This window comes from Mus caroli, unplaced genomic scaffold (genome assembly GCF_900094665.2).
Source record: "Mus caroli unplaced genomic scaffold, CAROLI_EIJ_v1.1 scaffold_13282_1, whole genome shotgun sequence".
NCBI lineage: Eukaryota > Metazoa > Chordata > Mammalia > Rodentia > Muridae > Mus > Mus caroli.
Window position 1 is genome coordinate 14,715 of NW_018388889.1, and position 20,457 is coordinate 35,171.

The 20,457-nt window shown below is 40.9% G+C and overlaps 1 protein-coding gene across 1 annotated transcript in view; it reads left to right on the forward strand.

Moving 5' to 3' along the window:
• The window catches only part of LOC110287835 (vomeronasal type-2 receptor 116-like), a 24,823-nt gene extending 12,791 nt beyond the window's left edge, over nt 1-12,032 (forward strand). Inside the window, exon 6 of the mRNA XM_021154353.1 lies at nt 11,113-12,032. Coding sequence (XP_021010012.1) covers nt 11,113-12,032 — 920 coding nt within the window. The remainder of the gene's footprint in view (nt 1-11,112) is intronic.
• The last annotated feature ends 8,425 nt before the right edge of the window (nt 12,033-20,457 follow it).

Sequence of the window (20,457 nt, forward strand, 5' to 3'; positions counted from 1 at the left end):
TTTTTTGGCCCAATAAAAGGCTCTTTGTCTTACAATAATAATCTATATACAATAATAACAATTATGAAGACCATCAAGTAAGATTTACATTATAATGGCTAGTCCATATACAGTGACAATTTTGGATAAAATACTCTATTATCTATCTAATACTCAGTTAAGTGTTCTGTGTCTAGATTATTTTCTATCATAAGTTGCATTACTAAACCAAAACATCATTTTAAAGGAAAACAACTTAAATTTTTATGTGAGACTATAACTATCTATTTTACATTCCCACCAGAGACTTGAGAAGGAATAAATATTACCAGAGTATACAGGATATGCAGAGAAAGCAGCTTTCAAAATTATAAAATGACAGACATACTTGGCTGCCTGAACTCCAAACTGTCTCTATAAAATTTGAGCATTCATCTTCAGCCTTCTGGCCTAATATAAATATCAGATCTTTTCTGGAGCAGAAATTATGAAGTCCTGCTTAACTTGTCTTGGCAAAGCTCAACAATCGACTTCCATGCATCTGCTTGTCCTTTATGACAGTCAAATTTCCTGCATCTGCTTATTCTTTTTGGCATCATTTTGTCTACAGTTGAAGCAGAGGCGGTTTTCTGCTTAGTGGCAGTTTGCCACACTTTAAGAAAACTCCATATGGAGATTCTTTGATGCTCATCATCTTCTTTGAATAGGACTGAGGGTATGTTAGGAACATATTTGTCTCAATGTCAAAGATTATCTCTTAGTAATAAAACTACTTTAAATGACATATTCTATAAATCTCCAAGGTTTGTGAAGACCATCTGTACACCTGTAGTATATCTGAATTGTCAAACATTGTTCTTACTATTCACTATATGAATAAGCTTGAAAACATCTTACTTGATTTAGCCAGACTAATATCTAACATAATCTTGAGTTGGATTGCCTGACTAAAACTTGCACTTCTTATTTACTCTTAACAATTTCTAATCCCAGCTTTCAAAAGGACTAGAATGTTATTTTACATTTTTAGGAACTACATAAGTAATATAACTCAAATAAAAGTTAAAAACCTATATACATAGAATAGTATAGTAAAATATAACCTCAATTTTGTATCAGTATACAAAGATCAATACCAATGTAAGATTTCTGTTTTGTAGTAGTACTATAGTTTAAGTGTAGATTCAATAATCTACCCTTTTAAACTAGTATTCCTATATTACTCCTATACACCCTTTTCCTTTTCATCCCTTCTTTCCCCCTTTTCCTCTTGTTAGATAAGAAAGAAAGAAAAGCATAGGAACGAAAAGGAAAGAGATAACTTTCTAAGTCTAATCCCCTATATGTGGATTCTTTCCTGATCAAGACCATTAACAATTTATAAACATCCCCTTTTAATTTGTTAGAATTTGTTTTTTCTTGTAATTCTCCATTTGTATTACAGTTGGGAAGGGACATAAAATATTTTTATTTAATTTTTTCTTTTTTAATTATACAACTTACATCCTGCTTTCTGCCTCCCCTCCTGTTCCCACCCTCTATAATCTTCCCCCCAGCCCCCATCCTCTTCTCCTCTGGTTTGGTGGGGGCCAACTCAGTATTCCCCCCCACTGGCACTTTAAGTCTCTGTGACAATATGTACTACCATTCCCACTGAAGCTACAAAAGGCTGCCCAGCTAGAAGCATATATCCTACATACAAGACAACCACTTTGGGGATACCCATCATTCCAGCTGTTCAAGACTGACATGAAGATCAAGCTGCACATCTGATACATATATGCAGGGAGGCCTAGGTCCAGCCTGTGTATATTCTTTTTTTGTTTGTCTGTTTGTTTTGGTTTTGGTTTTGGTTTTTGGTTTTTTTTTTTTCAAGACAGGGTTTCTCTGTACAGCCCTGGCTGTCCTGGAACTCACTTTGTAGGCCAGGCTGGTCTCGAACTCAGAAATCCGCCTGCCTCTGCCTCCCGAGTGCTGGGATTAAAGGCATGCACCACCATGCCCGGCCTGTGTATATTCTTTAGATGGTAGTTCAGACTCTGAGAGCCAAAAGGATCCAGGTTAGTTGACACCATTGGTCTTCCTGTGAGGTCTCAATCCTTCCTCCTATTCTTCCTCAAGAGTCTCCAACCTCCATCCTGTTTGACTGTGACTGGGTTACCACATTCTGGATGATATTCTCAAGTTCCGTCCATTTGCCTGCAAACTTCATGATACCCTTGTTTTTAGTATTCTATTGACTAGATGTACCACATATTCTTTTCCATTCTTCAATTGAGGGATGTTGAGTTTTTTTTTCCATTTTCTTACTATTATGAATAAAACTACTATAAACATAGTTGAGCAAGTGTCTTTATGTAATTCTGAAGCATACTTTGACTGTATGCAAGAGATGGTATGGCTGCATCTTGAGGTAGAACTGTTCCAGTTTTCTGAGAAACTGCTAAGTGGATGTCCAAAGTGGTTGTACAAGTTTGCACTTTGCCAGGAATGAAGAAATATTCCCCTTGCTCCACATCCTTGCCACCATGTGCTATCTCTTCAGATTTTTTTTGTTTGTTTGTTTTTGCTTGTTTGGTTGGTTGGTTTTTGTTTTGAATAATTTTGTTTTAAACAAACAGAGGGTTTTTGATAACATAATATTACAATGGATATGACAAACTGCTATTGTGGGTTCAGTGATTCAGTGTTACAACTGACTCTCATTGTCCTTCTGCCTTGACCGTTACAACTCCAGTAATCATGTCCTAGAAAAAAATGTTGGAAAGCCTTCAAGCTATGTTTTGTTTTCTCATTTTTTTAATAATTATTGACTGATTCATATTGAGTAAAATGAACATCTATTTTTTCTTTTATTTAAAATATATTTTTCTTACCTGATCCTGCCCCGTTTTCCCTCCCCCTCTCTCTTCCTCCCACATCCTTCACTCTCTCTACCTCCTCTGATTATTTTGTCCCCTCTTCTAAGTAGGACTGCAGGATCTACACTTTGGTCTTCCTTCTTCTTGAGCTTCATATGGTCTGGGAGTTGTACCATAGGTATTCTGAGCTTTTTTCCTATTATCCACATATCAGTGAGGACACACCATGTTTTTTCTTTTATGATTGGGTTACCTCACTCAGGATATTTTCTACTTCCATCCATTAGCCTGTGAATTTCATGAAGTCATTGTTTTTAATAGCTGAGTAGTTCTCCATTGTGTAAATGTACCACATTTTCTGTATTCATTCCTCTGTTGAGGGACATCTGGCTTCTTTTCAGCTTCTGGCTATTATAAATAAGGCTACTATGAACATAGTGGAGCATGTATCCTTGTTATATGTTGGAGCATCTTTTGGGTATATGCCTAGGAGTGGTATAGCTGAGTCTTCAAGCATATAATTTTCTGAGGAACCTCCAGACTCATGGATGTGGGAGAAATATAGAGGGTCAGGAAATTGAATGGAGGTGTAGCACTGGGGGTAACCACTAGAAAGTTGTAGATGCCAGGAAAGCATGAGGCTCCCAGGACCCAACGGGGATGACATTAGCAGAACTACTCAACATAGGGGAGAGAAAACATGTAAAGACTATATCCAAAGGTTAGGTATGGCCCTCAGTTGAGAGATGGGGCCACCCAAGCATCTCAAAAATATTAACCCAGAATGGCTCCTGTCTAAACGAAATGTAGAGACAATGAGTGGAGCAGAAAGGACATCCAGAGACTATCTTACTTAGGGATCCATTCCATCTGCAGACACCAAACCCAGATTCTATTGCTGATAACAAGAAGCACTTGCTGACAGGAGCCTCATATAGTTTTCCCATGAGAGGCTCTGCCAGAACCTAAACAATACAGATGCCGATGCAAAGCAGCCAACCATTCCACTGAGCATGGAGACCCCAATGGAGGAGTTAAGGAAAGGACTAAAGGAGCTGAAGGGGATGGCAACCCCATACAAAGAATAGCAATATCAAAGAGCCAGACCCCTCCCCAACCCCCCAGAGCTCCCAAGGACTAAACCACCAACCAAAAAGTACATATTGGAGAAACCTATGGCTCCAGCTGCACATGTTCCAGAGGATCGACATATCTGGCATCAATGGGAGGGGAGGTTCTTGGTCCTGCAGCTTGATGCTCCAGCTTAGGGGAATTCTAGGTTTATGAGGCAGGAGCGGATAGGTGGGTGGGGGAGCACCCTCATAGAAGCAGGGAAAAGGGAGAGGAGATAGGTGGTTTGCAGAGGGAACAACGGGAGAGGGGATAACATTTGAAATGTAAATAAATAGAACAACCAATAAAAATAATAAAAAATAGAAAATATATTTAAGAATTGAAAATATATTTTTCTCACATAATATATCCTGATTACAGTTTCCCTTTCCTCTGTTTTTCCAAGTTCCTCTCCACCGTCTCTCCCATCCAGATCTATTTCCTTTCTGTCTCTCATTAGAAACAAGCAGGCTTCAAATGGATTATAATATAAAATTTGATCTTAACCATTCTACTGGGTTTAAGATGACAAATTAAAGATGTTTGTTTGTTTACCTAGTCACTTTACATCTTGCTCATTGGCCTTCCCCTGTTCATAGAGCTGGTTTGATTTGCATTTCCCTGATGACTAAGGAATTTGAGCATATCTTTAAGTGTTTCTTGTCCCCTTGATATTCTTCTGTTGGTATTTCTCTGTTTAGTTTTGCACCCCATGCATTAATGGGGCTATATGGGTTGTTATGTCTAACTTCTTCAGTTCTTTATTAAGTTTGGATATTAACCCTGTGTCAGATAGTGGGTTGGTGGAGATCCTTTCTCAATCTGTAGGTGTCCAATTTGTCCTATTGACAGTACACATGCTTTAGAGAAGCTTTGTGGGTTCATGAGAGCCCATTTATCAATTTTTAGTCTTAGAGCCAAAGCCATTAGTGTTCTCTTCAGGAAATTGTGTCCTGTACCAATGCATTCAAGGGTATTTCCCATTTTTTCTTCTATGAGATTTGCTGTATCTATTTATGTTAAGGTCCTTGATCCATTTAGACTTCTGTTACATGCAGGGTAATAATTATGGATATATTTTTAATTTATCTACATATTGGCATCCAGTTAGTCCAGCACTATTCGTTGAAGATGCTTTTATTTTTTCCATGTTATGGTTTTGGCTTATTTATAAAAGATAAAGTGTGTGGGTTTATTTCTGAGTCTTTGATTTGATTCCAGTAATTGAAACATTTGTTTCTGTATGACTACTATGCACTTTTTAATCACAATTGATAGTGATTCTTCCTGAAGTTCCCATTGTTCAGGATGATTTTGGCTATTCTGTTGTTTTGTTTTGTTTTGTTTTGTTTTTCCATGGGAAGATGAGAATTGCTCTTTCAAGGTGTATAAAAATTTGAATAGAATTTTGATGGGATTGCATTAAATCTCTCCTTTTTCTCCCTTCAAGTCCTGCCACAAATCAATGCTTGCTTTATTTCAAATCAATTATTTATTTTTAATTCATTTCTTACTTTTATTGAAAACAATTTTTCATGCAATATATCCTGATTATAGTTTTGCTTCCCTTGACCCTTCTCAGTTCTTCCCAGTATTATTCCTCTATTCAGTTATCCCTATTTTGTTTCTCATTAGAAAGGAAAATGCTTCTAAGATACAACTACCAAAAATGAAAAAGTAAAATATAAGAAAAAATTATCCTATTGCAGTTGGACACAGCAACTCAACACAACAAACAGTGTTCCAAAAAGATGCCAAAATGTTAGTGTTACACTCATTCTCTAATACTAGTTAGAAGTCTCATAATTCTAATCTGACAGCTAAAGTGTATATAAAGGACATGATGTAGTTCATGTAGTCCCTGTGCTTGCTGCTTCCGTCTCTGTGAGCATGTGTGCACCTTGGTTATTTAACTCAGAGGGCCTTCATCTCTTGCTGCCTTTCATCTTACTCTTATAAACTTCCTGCAAAAAAATTATGACTGTGATTCCCCACAACATGAGGAACTGTACTAAAGGGTCTCATCTTTAGAAAGGTTCAGAAACATAATCTCTCTTGGTCAATGGATTGTAGAATTGTTATCATTAACATAAGGGCTAATACCCATTTGTAAGTTATACTGTATTTCTCTTTCAGGGTCTGGGTTATCTCACTGAGAATAAGATTTTTTTTCTAGTTCCATCCATTTGCCTGCACATTTCCTGATGTAATTTTTAAAGGCTGAGTAATACTCCAATATGTGTGACATATTACTTGATTCTTCTGTTGAGGAGCACCTAGCTTATTACCAGTTTCTGGTTGTAATGAATACACCCTCAATAAACATGTTTGAACAAGTGTTTGTGATAGAATGAGGTGTCCTTTGTGTATGTGCTCAAGAGTTGTAGAGCTAGAACTTGTAATAGATCATTTCCCAACTTTCTTCAGCACTGCTATTTGATTTCCAAGTTGGATACACAAATTGGCAGTTTTACCAACAATGGAGATGTGTTCTCCTTGCTCCATATTCTTACCAGAATGGGATGTCACTTGTGCTATTGATCTTATGCATTCTGACAGGTGTAACATGCAATCTCAAGCTAGTTTTGATTTACATTAGATTTCCCTGATGGCTAAGAATGTTGACTGTTTCTTTAAATCTTTCTCAGCCATTTGAGATACCTCTATTGAGCATTCTCTGTTTAGATCTGCACAATTATTTTCAGTTGGATTGTGTGTGTGTGTGTGTGTGTGTGGTGTGTGTACTTTCTTGAGTTCTCTATACATTCTGGACATTAATGTTCTATAAGATATGGAGTTGGTAAAAATAACTTCTCATTCATTCCTACCTGCATTGTGTAAATGGTTGTGTCCTTCGACTTACAAAAAGTTTTCAGTTCCATGAAACCCCATTAATTGTTGACCTTAGAGCCTGTATTATCATTATTTTGTTCATAATGTCTTTGCCTATTCCAGCGAATTCATGGTCATTCCCACTTCATCTTCTATCAGTTTCAGTGTGTCTTCTTTTCTGTTGAGGTCTTATATGCACTGGGAGGTCAATTTTGTGCAAAACTGTGAGTGTGCAATTATTTGCATCCTTATTCATTCAGAAATTTATTTTACCATCACCATTTGATGAAGAGCCTGTCTTTTAAAAAATATGCATTTTTTGGACTCTTTATCCAAAATCAGGTGCCGATGAGTGTTTAGAGGTTTATCTTGGGTTTCAATTCAATTCCATTCATCAATATGTCTCATTTAATGCCACATAGTTTTTATTACTATATCTCTGTAGTACTACTTGGGATCAGTGATGGTAATATCTCTAGTAGTTATTTTATTGCTCAATATTGCTTAGGTATGCTAGATATTTTATTTTCCCACAGGAAATTGAGAGTTGCTTTGTCAAGTTCTATAAGGAATTGTGTTGGAATTTTTAAGGGGATTGCATTGGATTTGTAGATTGCTTTTGACAGGTTGGCCATTTTTAATATGTTAACCCAGTCAACGCAAGAGCATGGAAGAATTTTCCATCTTCTCATATTTCCTTCAATTTCTTTCTTCAAACATTTGAAGATTTTATCACTGAAGACTTTAAATTGCTTTGTTAGAGTTGCACCAAGATATTTAATATGATTTGAGGGTAACAAAAATGGTGTTTTTCTGATGTCTTTCATAGTCCATTTGTCATTTGCATATAAGAGGGCTACTGTTTTAGTGAATTTGGATTAAGATTTCTCAATATTATTGATTTTCTCAAGAAAACTACTCTTTGTTTCATTGATTCTTTGTATTTTTTCTTTATTTCTATTTTATTGTTATGAGACACTAGTTTTATTATTTCTTGCCATCTACTCCTCTTAGGTGTGATTACTTTTTTGTTTTAGACTTTTCAGGTGTGCTGGTAAGTTCTTAGTAAAAGATGAGCTCAAATTTTTTCTATTAATTTCTATTTTTATTCAGTTTACTTCCTGATCAGTACCTCCTCTGCTCCTATTCCTCATCTCACAAGTCAGTTTCACGCTCCCCTTCTCCTCTGAGAGGATGGAGGCTCCCCCTGGGTATCTCCAACACCCTGGCATATTGACTCTCTGCTGGGTTAGGCAATTCTCTACCATTGTGGGAAGACAAAGCATCCAGTTAGGGGAATGGTGTCCACAGGAAGGCAACAGAGTCAGGGACAGTCCCCACTCGTTTTGAGGAACCCACCTGAAGACTGACATAGTTTTGTATGTGCATACATGGGTCCTAGGTCCTGCCCTGGTATCCTCTTTGATTGATGATTTAGTCTCTGAGAGCAGTCAAGGGTTCAGGTTATTTGACTCTGTTGGTCTTCCTGTCAGCTTTCTAGCCTCTCTGGGCCCTGCAATCCTTCCCCTAACTCTTCCAAGAGACTCCCGAGTTCCATCGAATGTTTGCCTGTGGGTCTTTGCATCTGTGTCAGTCAGCTGCTTGGTGTAGCCTCTCAGAGGACATATATGCTAAGCTCCTGTCTGTAAGTATAACCAAGTATCGTTAATAGTGTCATGGATTCATGCTTTCCTATGGATTGTGTCTCAAGTTGGAAAGGCAATTTGTTGGCCATTCCTTGGTTCTCTGCTCCATCAGTGTCCCTGAATTTCCTGTAGACAGAACAAACTTTGGGTTGAACGTTTTTTTCTGTAGGGTGTAGTCATTATTCCTCCACCGGGGGTTCTGCCTGGCTATAGAAAGGGGTCACTTCAGGCTCGATATTCCCCACAGCTATGTTTCTCAGCTAGAGTCACCCTCATAAATTCCCTGGGTCCTCCTACATCCCAGATCTCTGTCATGTACAAAGAATGTCTCCCACCCCCAGCCAATTTCTGTTCATTCTCCCAGCCCTATCTCTCTATCTTTTCCTACACCTCACCTCCTTACTCTCCCACCCATTCTTTCTCTCATCCAATTTCCTCCATCCATCTGCTAAAGTTACTTCCATAAACTTCTAGGAGCCTCTCCCATTCCAGGTCTCTGGCATGTCCTAGAGATGCCCTCAACCCACCCCTAAAGCAGCTTCGCATTTCCATTCATTCTTCTGGCCCTCTGGCCCTATCTCCCTTCTCTTCTCACACCTAACCCTGAATGCCCCCATTCCCATCCTCATCCCCTCTCCCACACAGTCACCTCCCACCATCTTCCTCTTATCACTATTTTTCCCCATTCACAGTAAGGTTCAAGCATCCTAACTTGGGCCTTCTTTCTTGTTTAACTTTGTTGGGTCTGGGGGATATACTGTGGGTATCTAGAATTTTATGTCTCATATCTACTTATAAGTGAATACATGCCATGCATGTCCTTTGGATTTAAGTTTCCTCACTCAAGATGATACTTTTTAGTTCCAATTTTAAATGTAGGTTCCAAGATTTATGAACTTTTTTTTGGATCATTTTTATTGTGTCCCAAAATTGGGAATCTCTGTATTTATTTCCATTGAATTCTAGAAAGTCTTCAATTGCTTTCTTTCTTTCTGCCTTAAGGCATTTTTTTCGTTTATTAGACAGTTGAGATAGTTGTTCAGTTCCCATGAATTTGTATGATTTCTATTGTGTCTGTTGTTGTTGATGTCTAGCTTTGATCAGTGGTATTCTTATCACATGCAGGGAGTATTTCAAATTTCTTCTGTTGTGACTTGCTTAGTGTCTGGGTATCTGGTCAGTTTTGGAGAAAGATTGATAAGATATTGAGAGGAAGATACATTCTTTTGTGTTGGATGAAATGTTCTCTAAACATGCCGGTTCCTTTTGGTATAAAACATTTTTTAGGTCAAGGAAAATCAGAAGTATTTAGATGCAGAATATTCAAAACTCCTCTTTTGCATATCTAAACATATTTCAATAATTTTCTCCTTAAACATTGAAAAACAATGTTGTAATGAATTGTAACAACATTAATAGTGAAGTATTTAAGCTCAAAGAATGCAATTGTATTTATTAATTGAAAATCATTCATGTTTTTAACCAAATCGGAGTATCCAGGGGATTTAATGAAAACAGGTTAATATAACTGAAATAGATGAGAGTACTTAGAGCAAACCATTGCACTGAGGTTGCAGAACCCTATGGAAGAGTTAGGGGAGGGATTGAGGGAACTAAAGTGGATGGCAATCCCATAAGAAGACTATCAATGTCAACTTAATTAGATGCTGGGAGTTCCCAGAAGACTAAGCAACCAACCAAAGAGTGTACATGGGCTGGTCTGAGATCCTCAACTCATGTTGCAAAGGGCTGACTGACTTTTCTGTCTCCAGTAGGAGGGGATGTGGTTATTCCTGTAGAGACTTGATGCCCTGGAGAATGAGGATGCACAGTGGGGGTACCCATTGGGAGGCAAAGGGAAGGGGGGATGGAGTGGGAAACTCGGGGAGGGAGTACCAGGTCAGGGTCCACATTTTGAATGTAATTAAGTGAAATAATTAATTTAGAACTCTGTGTATTAAACACACTAACAAATTAAATTCTTGTGCTGGAAAGATGGCTCAGTGTTTAAAATCATTGACTGCTCTTCCAGAGGTCCTGAGCTAAAATCCTAGCAACCACATGGTGGCTTACAACCATCTGTAATGGATCTGATGCCCTCTTCACGTCTGGCCGAAGGTAGTAGCAACAGTGTACTTACATATATAAAATAAATAAATAAATCTGTTTAAAAAAAAAGAAATAAAGAAATGAAATTCTTTTTGTAAGTTAATCATCTAGTTGTTTACATTTCAAATGTTATCCCTTTTCCTCATCTCTGCTCCAAGAACCCCCACATACTGCTCCCCCCTTTGCCTCTAAGAAGGTTCATCAAAGAACATGGTCCACATTAAACAAATTACTAATCCACAAATTAGAGATTTTTCTAAGGTCATGTCAGAATCCAAGTCGTTTTATACAGTATTATTCTGTAATCTTATGACCTATAAACTACATGCAACAGAGTCACAAATTAAGGGACAGCAGACAAAAGCAGGAAAGCATTGGACTCCTCTGATTTGGTCACAATAGGTAAAGAAGGCTGCATAGGTTGGAAATGATTCACAGAGAACATAAGTATTTGTTTCAGAAAAGAAAGGAAGGTTATCCAGGAAGCATATCAATGAGATGGGGATAATTAATAGCTTAGGGGGGAGGTGACACCTGCAAATTAATTTACAGTCACTTCCCCTTCTGAACAGATATGGATCAGTGTGTGCAGTGTCCAGAAAGTCACTATGCAAACTCAGAGAAGAACCACTGCCTCCAGAAATCTGTGAGCTTTTTGGCTTATGAAGAACCCCTGGGAATGGCACTCACCATTACAGCCCTGTGCTTCTCTGTACTCACAGCTCTGGTTCTTGTAGTCTTTGTGAAGCACAGAGACACACCCATTGTCAAGGCCAATAATCGGGTTCTCAGCTACACCCTGCTATTGACACTCATAATCTGTTTTCTCAGTTGCTTGCTCTACATAGGACAGCCCAACACAGCTACCTGCATCTTGCAGCAAACAGCATTTGGAACTTTGTTCACTGTGGCTCTCTCCACAGTGTTAGCCAAAGCTATTGTAGTGGTTACTGCATTCAAGGTCACTTCTCCAGCTAGAATGGTGAGGTGGTTAATAGTATCAGGGGCCCCAAATTTCATTATTCCCATCTGCACACTGATCCAACTTATTATCTGTGGAATATGGCTGGCTACCTCTCCACCTTTTATTGATCAAAATGCTCATGTTGAACATGGTCACATCATCATTATGTGCAACAAGGGTTCTGCAGCGGCTTTCCACTGTGTCCTGGGATACCTCTGCTCCTTAGCACTTGGGAGCTACACCATGGCCTTCTTATCTAGGAATCTGCCTGACACATTCAATGAGGCCAAGTTCCTGTCATTCAGCATGCAGGTATTCTTCTGTGTTTGGATCACATTCCTCCCTGTCTATCATAGCACAAAGGGGAAGGTCGTGGTGGCTATGGAAGTCTTCTGTGTCTTGGCTTCCAGTATAGCACTCCTTGTTTTGATATTTGCCCCCAAGTGCTACATAATTTTGTTAAGGCCAGATAAGAACTCATGTCTTGACATCAGGCACAAAATACATTTCAGAAGAGTAGTCATTTAAATTTTATTTAAATGTTAAAATTAATCCATGTTAATTAAATATAATGGATGAAATCATTGCCACACCATTCTTTGTGTCTCAGCGCCTAAAGATTGGTGTCTCAGCGCCTAAAGCCTAGCATTTGATCGCAATTGTGTATGGAGATGCAAGGAGTACTTAACTTCCTTTCCTTGGGCCAGCCTGAGCAGGGGTGGGGTGGGGTGGGGTGGTTCTTCTTTCTTTGTTCTTCTTGAAGCCGCGGAAGGGAAAGAGTTTAGGTGGAGGGTAAGACTTTGTCTTAGGAGAAATTTAGGGTTGCTGTATAATAAAAAGTCTACTTATTTAAGTTTAAGTGACTATGCTATTGTAGCAAATCTGCCTTCTGTGTTTCTCTGAGGCCAGAGACTGCACTCTCAAGCATTTAGCACTTCATCCTAAAACAGCAGGAGATTAAGTAAAGGATTAATTGCTAGAGCCTTTTCCCTATTGTCCAGGTGCCTCTTGCTGGTCAGGCTAGGGGGAAGTTTGAAAAACTTCTATTGAACCAGGAGAAGAGAACAACATTTGAAGAAGGAAAAACTTTTACATAAGCAAATATCATAATCTCACATAAATTCATATACAAATTCATGCATGCTCATTTATTCATTTATACATTTCCATTCATACTCAGTTGGGCCCAGCTTGCATGCATTTTCACAATTTCCACACACACACATACACAACACATGCATACATTCTCACAATTTAATACTTACACACACACCCATACTTACATGTGCATATGGAGCAAAATACCAAGCACTGGTGCAAAAAGAACTCACTCATTCTGGATGAAAAATGAGCTTGAATCTTTATTACATAGAAAAAGAAAAGGCGGTGGTGGCACCCGCCTTTAATCCCAGCACTTGGGAGTCAGAGGCAGGCAGATTTCTGAGTTCGAGGTCAGCCTGGTCTACAAAGTGAGTTCTAGGACACCCAGGGCTATACAGAGAAACCTTGTCTTGAAAAAAAAACAAAAAACAAACAAACAAACAAAAAACAAAATGAAAAAGTAAAGGCTTCTACCCTTTTAGTGCTAAATGAATTAAACCCATGTTTGTAAGAAAAAAGCTTTGAAGCTGGGCAGTGGTGGTACACGCTTTTAATCTCAGCACTTGGCAGGCAGAGGCAGGCAGATTTCTGAGTTCGAGGCTAGCCTGGTCTACTTCGTGAGTTCCAGGATAGCCAGGGCTACACATAGAAACCCTATCTCATAAAACAGAGAGAGAGAGAGAGAGCAAGACAGAGAGAGGGAAAGTGAGAGAGAAAGAAAGAAGAAAGCTTTCTTCTTAAGATTAAGAGCATGTTCTTAAGATTAGGAAAATGTTCTTCTATGATTTTGTTAAATACTTTCTCAGTGTTTTATCTGGCATTCTTCATAGTCTTTCCTTCCTATTATTCTTTTAGTTTTTGTTGTTGTTGTTGGGTTTTGTTTTGTTTGTTTTGTTTTGTTTTGTTTTGTTTTTTCGAGACAAGTCTTCTCTGTGCAGTTCTGGTTGTCCTGGAAATCACTCTGTAGACCAGGCTGGCCTCGAACTCAGAAATCCATCTGCCTCTGCCTCCCAAGTGCTGGGATTAAAGGCGTGTGCCACCACTGCTCTTCTCATTCCTATTATTCTTAGCTTTGATCTTTTAATTGTTGTTTGAATCCAACCATGGTCCCCCTGCCCCCGGGGATCATTGATGAATATCAGGTCACCAGGGCAAATGGAGTAGGGCCAAAAGACTTGGGGTTCAGAGGCCCTGTGAGTACCAATGGAAATGATAGAATGGGATCAGCTTCAAGGAGAAAATCAACTTTTTTCAGGGTGGATCAAGAGTTTTATAATTTGGGGAAAAGGGTCTAGGAATGCTCATGGTGGACAAAGGTCATTGGCTGAAGGCTAAGCTATTGAAATACCTCCTTAGAATGGGGAGGGAGTAGAGTCCTGGATCCCCCGGTTTGATAAGAGGATGCCTTGCTGAACAAGGGAGTTCACTATTTTTCACTGAGCTCTAGGCTTTCTGATAATGTCAGACTTTGCCCATAGCAGCAGAGCCTGCTGACATTTCCTTCTGTTTTATTTTATAATGATGAGGTATCACCATATTCCTCTGCCTCTATGCTAGGGCCATCTGATATTGAAAAAGAACCTGATTGTCAATGATTTTTGCAATGTTATTTATCTGCCATTTAAAAAATTTGACAAGGCAGTATGCCAGGAGCAGCAGGTCTCATATGGCCAATATAAGAACAAGGAGGGTTAGAAGCCAAAACAAAAAATATTTAAGTACCAGGGTGTTGAGGTGTGGGACAAGTAGCATTCCTTGGATCCTATCAGAGGTCTTTGAGGATACATATATAATGTTCCACTAGCCCAGATAGAACAAAGAAACAACATTCCTCCCCCAACAAAACACAAGTCCCTCCATGTTCAGCAGTATCTTAGTCCAGGGCCCTCGAGTCCTGGATTGCAAACCCCACTATGGAGGTTATCTGTCATTTAAAGGATTCAAGAATGTTCTTAGTGGAGTCCATCAACTGGCCAATTTTGTATTGGAAGTCACTGGGCAAATGGTGTGTTTGGATGAGTGCAGATCCAGCAGTTGCAGTAGCACCCAGTGAGACTGGAACACCTAGTCTGCAGTGTAGAGGGATGAAGATCTCTCATTTTCCTTGGTCTCCTCCCAGCTTCAATCTCATAGAGATAAAGCTGGGGAATAATTAGCACAGGAGTACAGAAACCTTGAAAAGGGCGTTTGATGCAGGAACTGATAGTGTTTGGCACCACAGAAGTGTACGAGGGTTAGCACATACTGGCTTAGTGACAGTGATATTATGTGAATATTTAGGGTGAAATCTTGATGAGGGCCATTCAAGACAAAGGGGAATGGTAGGCTGAGGAAAGGACTCATTTTGTAATTTCCTCATAGGTAAGGACCCATGGGTTTTGTGAAGTGGGATGTTAATGGCAGCACCTACCAACAATGAACAAGAGAGAGAAATGCACAAACATCGGGAGGAGTTAGGGTGGGTAGTTAGGAAAGGAGGTTAACTGTCTAGTGGAGGTATTGTTATCAGCAAGGGGTGGTTTAAACCTCTATCTGAGTTTGAGTTTCCTGTTGAAGAATATTAATGTGAGTAAAGATTGGTTTGGAGGTGGAGACAAGATGTCACATGATGTGTAAGTCTGCTGTATTAGTCAAGGTTCTCTAGAGTCACAGAACTTATGGAATGTCTCTGTGTATTGAGGGAATTTATTGTGATGACTTACAGTCTATAGTACAACTGACCCAACAATGATCAGCTGTGAATGGGAAATCCAAGAATCTAGTAGTTGCTTAATCTCATGTGGCTTGTTTGACTTTGTCTTCTATATGACTTGGAATCCTGAAGAGGTGGGTTCCAACAGATGTGCTTCCAAGTAAGTTCAACCAGACAACAAAGAGTGAGTCTTCCTTCTTCCAATGCCTGAATCTGGGACTTGTTTTGTCACAGGCTAACCTTGAACTCTGAGATCTCCTTGCCTCAGTCTCCTGGGATTAACGGCATGTACTACCTTGCCTAGGCCTAAATTTTTCTTGGCCCCTATGCCTGAAGATCTCCATGCCACGATCTGGATCAGAATCTTGTGTCTTCCAGACTCAAGATATGGATCACAAGTGAGCCCTCCAGTTCTGAATTTTAGTTCATTCCAGATACAGTCAAGTTGACAACCAGGAATATCCAATTCACCTGCTACTCTGCCACTACTCCTACAACTCCTATCTGCCATCACTCTTCCTATGAATAATTGATAAAAAGCTGAAAATAAGTTTTAAGGTTGGCAGGCATGGTGCCACTGTGTTTAGTGGTATAATTCTGCAACTCCAATACCTGCAACCTGCAGAGGTAGAGGCCTTTTGGAGGCATCACCTATGTTTTGTTAAGAAAATGGAGGAAAGTGTTAAGAATTGTGATGGATTCTGGTTATAGGAGAATCTCAATCCTGGTCCAACATTCTTCCATTGGGAAGTCTTGGGTTCCTATTATTTTATTGGGTTCATTGTAAGTGAACCTAGCAAATCATCTCCAGTGGGTAGTGGGAGGGATAGGAAGAGGCTGAGCAGAAGCAGAGTTAGAATGAAGGATAACAAAGACAGTGATAGGAAAAGAGAAAAGGAAAGCCTGTAGTGAGGCACATGTCCTGGGCAGCTGCCATTAGGTTATGGATCTCCTTCTAGAAGATCTTCTTGTTTCATTGGTAATGCCATCTCTTCTGTGTTGGGGATTGGCTCCAACACGTTGAATTAATCCAGCCCCCAAAATTGGGAATCTGTGTGTCCAAATGCTGAAGGTCCTTTTCCCTACTTGGTTTGATCACTCAATAAAGAGCCAGCAGCCAATAGTTGGCAGGTAGACTGAGGTGGGACCTCCAGATTTGCATTGGCTAGGAACTGGGATGAAGGAAGACAGAGAATCACCATGACTCCTGGGAGAAGGATGGGATATAAGAGCTTCAGGAGAGAAAGTCAACCAGCCATGTAAGAATTTGGGTAAGTGGCCATTGGTCACTTCCCTGACTGGACATGGGATAGCAGGGGAAGGTTTAGGAGTCTCCGTAGTACTGGAGAAGAGCATTTGCTAGCAGGGGAAGGTTTAAGAGTACCCAGTCTTTGAGCTAGTCATGGCACATCATAAATTGACGTGTGTGTGTGTGTGTGTGTGTGTGTGTGTGTGTGTGTGTGTGTGTCTTTCATTCTCAAATCCAAAGAGATCCTGGGTGGATGGCTGGGAGTACGACCCACCAGGAGCCAAAGCAGGGTAGCTAAACTCACCACTACACTTCTCTTTTCCATCCTTGACTAATCAATAAGAGTTGGGCCATCTTTCCAGTCAGTGGGGTGGAGTCAGACATTCGTGGAAGGAACCCAAATATGGGGCCATGAAAGCAGCCTGATTTGGTTGAATGAGGCTTATTCCAATGACCCAGTAGAGACCCAGTAGAAAACTCTACAAGGGATGGAACAGTGAGCCACATTCCCAGAGACAGGTGCCTGACACCACAGAGCCCCCAACTCCATAATTCTGTGACTGTCACACAGATAAAGCCCTAAGCTCCTGGCATTCTGGCTAGATTCCACACCCACAGTTACCTGACTATAGCCAGGTATGCTCCGCCCCACAGTTACCTAGCAACATCAAGGTAGCCCAGCCCAGTATAGAAGGGGCTACTTGGCCCTTCCTCTCTTTCTTTAAGCTCTCACCATTTTTACTCTCATCTCTAGCCCTCCTTCTCTCTCTCCCTTCCCCCCACTTTCCACGTGGTCGTGGCCGGCCTCTCCCTCTTTCTACCTTCTTTCTTTCTTCCTGCCCTTCTACAATAAAGCTCTAAAACCATAGACTGTCTCTGCTCATCAAGGCCTGAAAGGATAGAAAATACAGCCCCAACTCCAGCCTCCTAAGAAGCCCTAAATACCACAAATTCCAGACCCTGCTCCCAGCCAGAGTATAGGTAAAAGGTCACACTTCTTGCTGCTCCAGGGCCCCGCTGTGAATACATGATCCTGGCCTAGTAAGATAACAGGAGATTAGTTGACTAACTGCTTATCTAGTTTCTGTAAACCGCTTGCACCATAGAAGGAAATACTACACACTGAAAGTGCGTTTTGCCAACCTGCCCAGGAACCCTTGTAAATGTGGACCTCCCAGGCTTTAGGAAACTGATTGGCCCCTGGAGTGCAGGCTTTATGATTTAAAATGGTTGGCCTTGAAACTATGGAGTGGTTCGAATCGACTGGCTCTTGATGCTATGACATGATAGCTTTGCAAATCTCCGGCTTTGTTGTAACCCCATAAAAGCTGTCCCAATTCCACATTTGGTCCACGGACCTCCACCTCTGTCATAGTGTACTACTGTGGGGTCCAGAGCGGGTCTGGAATAAAAAGTCCTCTTGCAGTTTGCATTAATCACTCACGATAAGTGCATTAGGACCCGAAAGATGGTGAACTATGCCTGGGCAGGGCGAAGCNAGAGGAAACTCTGGTGGAGGTCCGTAGAGGTCCTGACGTGCAAATCGGTCGTCCGACCTGGGTATAGGGGCGAAAGACTAAATCGAACCATCTAGTAGCTGGTTCCCTCTGAAGTTTCCCTCAGGATAGCTGGCCTCTCGCTCTTCCCGACACACTCAGTTTTATCCGGTAAAGTGAATGATTAGAGGTCTTGGGGCCGAAACGATCTCAACCTATTCTCAAACTTTAAATGGGTAAGAAGCCCGGCTCGCTGGCGTGGAGCCGGGCGTGGAATGCGAGTGCCTAGTGGGCCACTTTTAGTAAGCACAAGTGGCGCTGCGAGATGAACCGAACGCTGGTTTTATGGCGCCCGATGCTGACGCTCATCACACCCCAGAAAAGGTATCGTGAGTGATTTGGGGTGTCGCTTTTCCTGAGTCAGAACGTGGGGGAGTCCTCAGGTTGTGGGTTTTTCAGGACCATCATGCTTAAAAGATGGGATAGGCGTTCCCCTAAAGAGCAGCGTCTAAACTCCCACCGGAAGGCTTTCCTGCTCTCTCCTTCCTTAGGCCCTGGGGATGACTGAGCTGCCCCCGGGACCCCCATTTTGTTCTCAGCTCATCTGAGGTGTCCAGCGGTGTCAGGGATGCCTGAGACTGAGAACTTGTTATCTCTGACCTCTGAGGCCCAGAGACCTAGGACTGCCCCTTGTCTGTAGCATTCCACAGCCAGACACCCCACCCAGGGCCCTGTGGAAAGCGTGCAGCAGTCTTCGGAGTCCAACCGCCCAGAGCACTGGAACTCTGGAGGGTTGTGGGTTTTCTCTCACTCCCTTTATTCCCCCATGCCCACTGTGGGCCCCCAGCTCCCAAATAGGCTTAGGCTAGTCCTGTGGGAAAACACAGCAATGTCCCTTCCTATTATTAGCAGTTAACACCTGTCTAGTGACAAGTTCTGATAGCCAATAAGCACAAGAATAGAGAGAAGACAAGCCACAAAAAGTTTGAGTACTAGGGGATTGAAGTGTTCCAGCAAATAACTTGCACAGAGGCGCCAAGAGTTCTCTTTGAATATATGTATACTTTGTTTCACTAGCCCAGATTTGGTAACAAAGAAACAGCACCTAAAAGTACTTAGCTAGCAGGATATGATTGGCACCTCCTTACCTGCCTGTAAAATGAAGGAATGTGGCTTTTTGCGTAATAAAGAGCTGGCATCTGGAGCTGGGGCAGGAAATACAGCCAGGCTTTTCAGGCAGAACAAGATACACAGAGAGATGCAGGAAGACAAATGGAGATACAGATTGATAGAAAAGGAGAAGGAAGGGAGACAGAATGGAGTAGGTTGTTAGGTAGTGAGAACCATGCGGGGATTGGGGGTGAGGGGGAGAGAGAAAGCGCGCGCACATTTGGGAAGTCAATTTAGCTGAGAGACTACCCCAGCAGAAGGGCAACAGTTTTAAAAATATATTGATGTCGCCATGTCTTAATTTACCCTCAAATGGGATCGCAAAATTCTCCCAATATTTGGCGTACAAACATAAAGCTTGAAATACAGGCTTAGCCCTGAGATCCAGCTTAGGCTTGAGGTACAACCTTAGGCACGAGATCAAGATTCTCCACGATTTCCAGAAGTGGGAGCTGCATGAGAGAATCCAGGCATAGCACCATCCCAGCCTCAGAAGTGTGCAGCAGAATGGCAGCGTCAGAGAAGCTGAAATTCTAGACCTCAGAGTTTATAATACATGCTCATAACATTGTATTCCCCAGAGAACAGAGTTTTAAACTTTGGCTGGACAGTGGTGGCACAAGCCTTTAATCCCAGCACTTGGGAGGCAGAGACAGGCAGACTTCGGAGTTCCAGGCCAGCCTGGTCTATAGAGTGAGTTCCAGGACCGCCAAGGCTACACAGAGAAACTCTGTCTTGAAAAACAACAACAACAAAAATGTTTGTCAAAGGAATAAAAATTATGTGTAGGAGTGGTAAAGAGGAATAAGTAGAAGTGGCTTGTAAAGGGGCATAATAAAGTGAAGCCTCTAAAGGAAATAAAGAGTAAGAAGAGGAAGGGGTTGTTTTGGTTTGGTTTGGTTTGGTTTGGTTTGGTTTGGTTTGGTTTGGTTTGGTTTGGTTTTGGTTTTTCGAGACAGGGTTTCTCTGTATATCCCTGGCTGTCTTGGAACTCACTTTGTAGACCAGGCTGGCCTCGAACTCATAAATCTGCGTGCCTCTGCCTCCCAAGTGCTGGGATTAAAGGCGTGTGCCACCAAGCCGGTCAAAGAGTAAGATTTTAAAAAATACTTTCTGTGTTTAAAAATAAAAAGGAAAATACTGTAGCAGAGCATTTGTATCTTGTATAATTTTGCTTTAATTATCACACAGAATTATAATGTGCTCAGTAATGACTATGTACTCTCTTTGAAAAATTAGCATAAA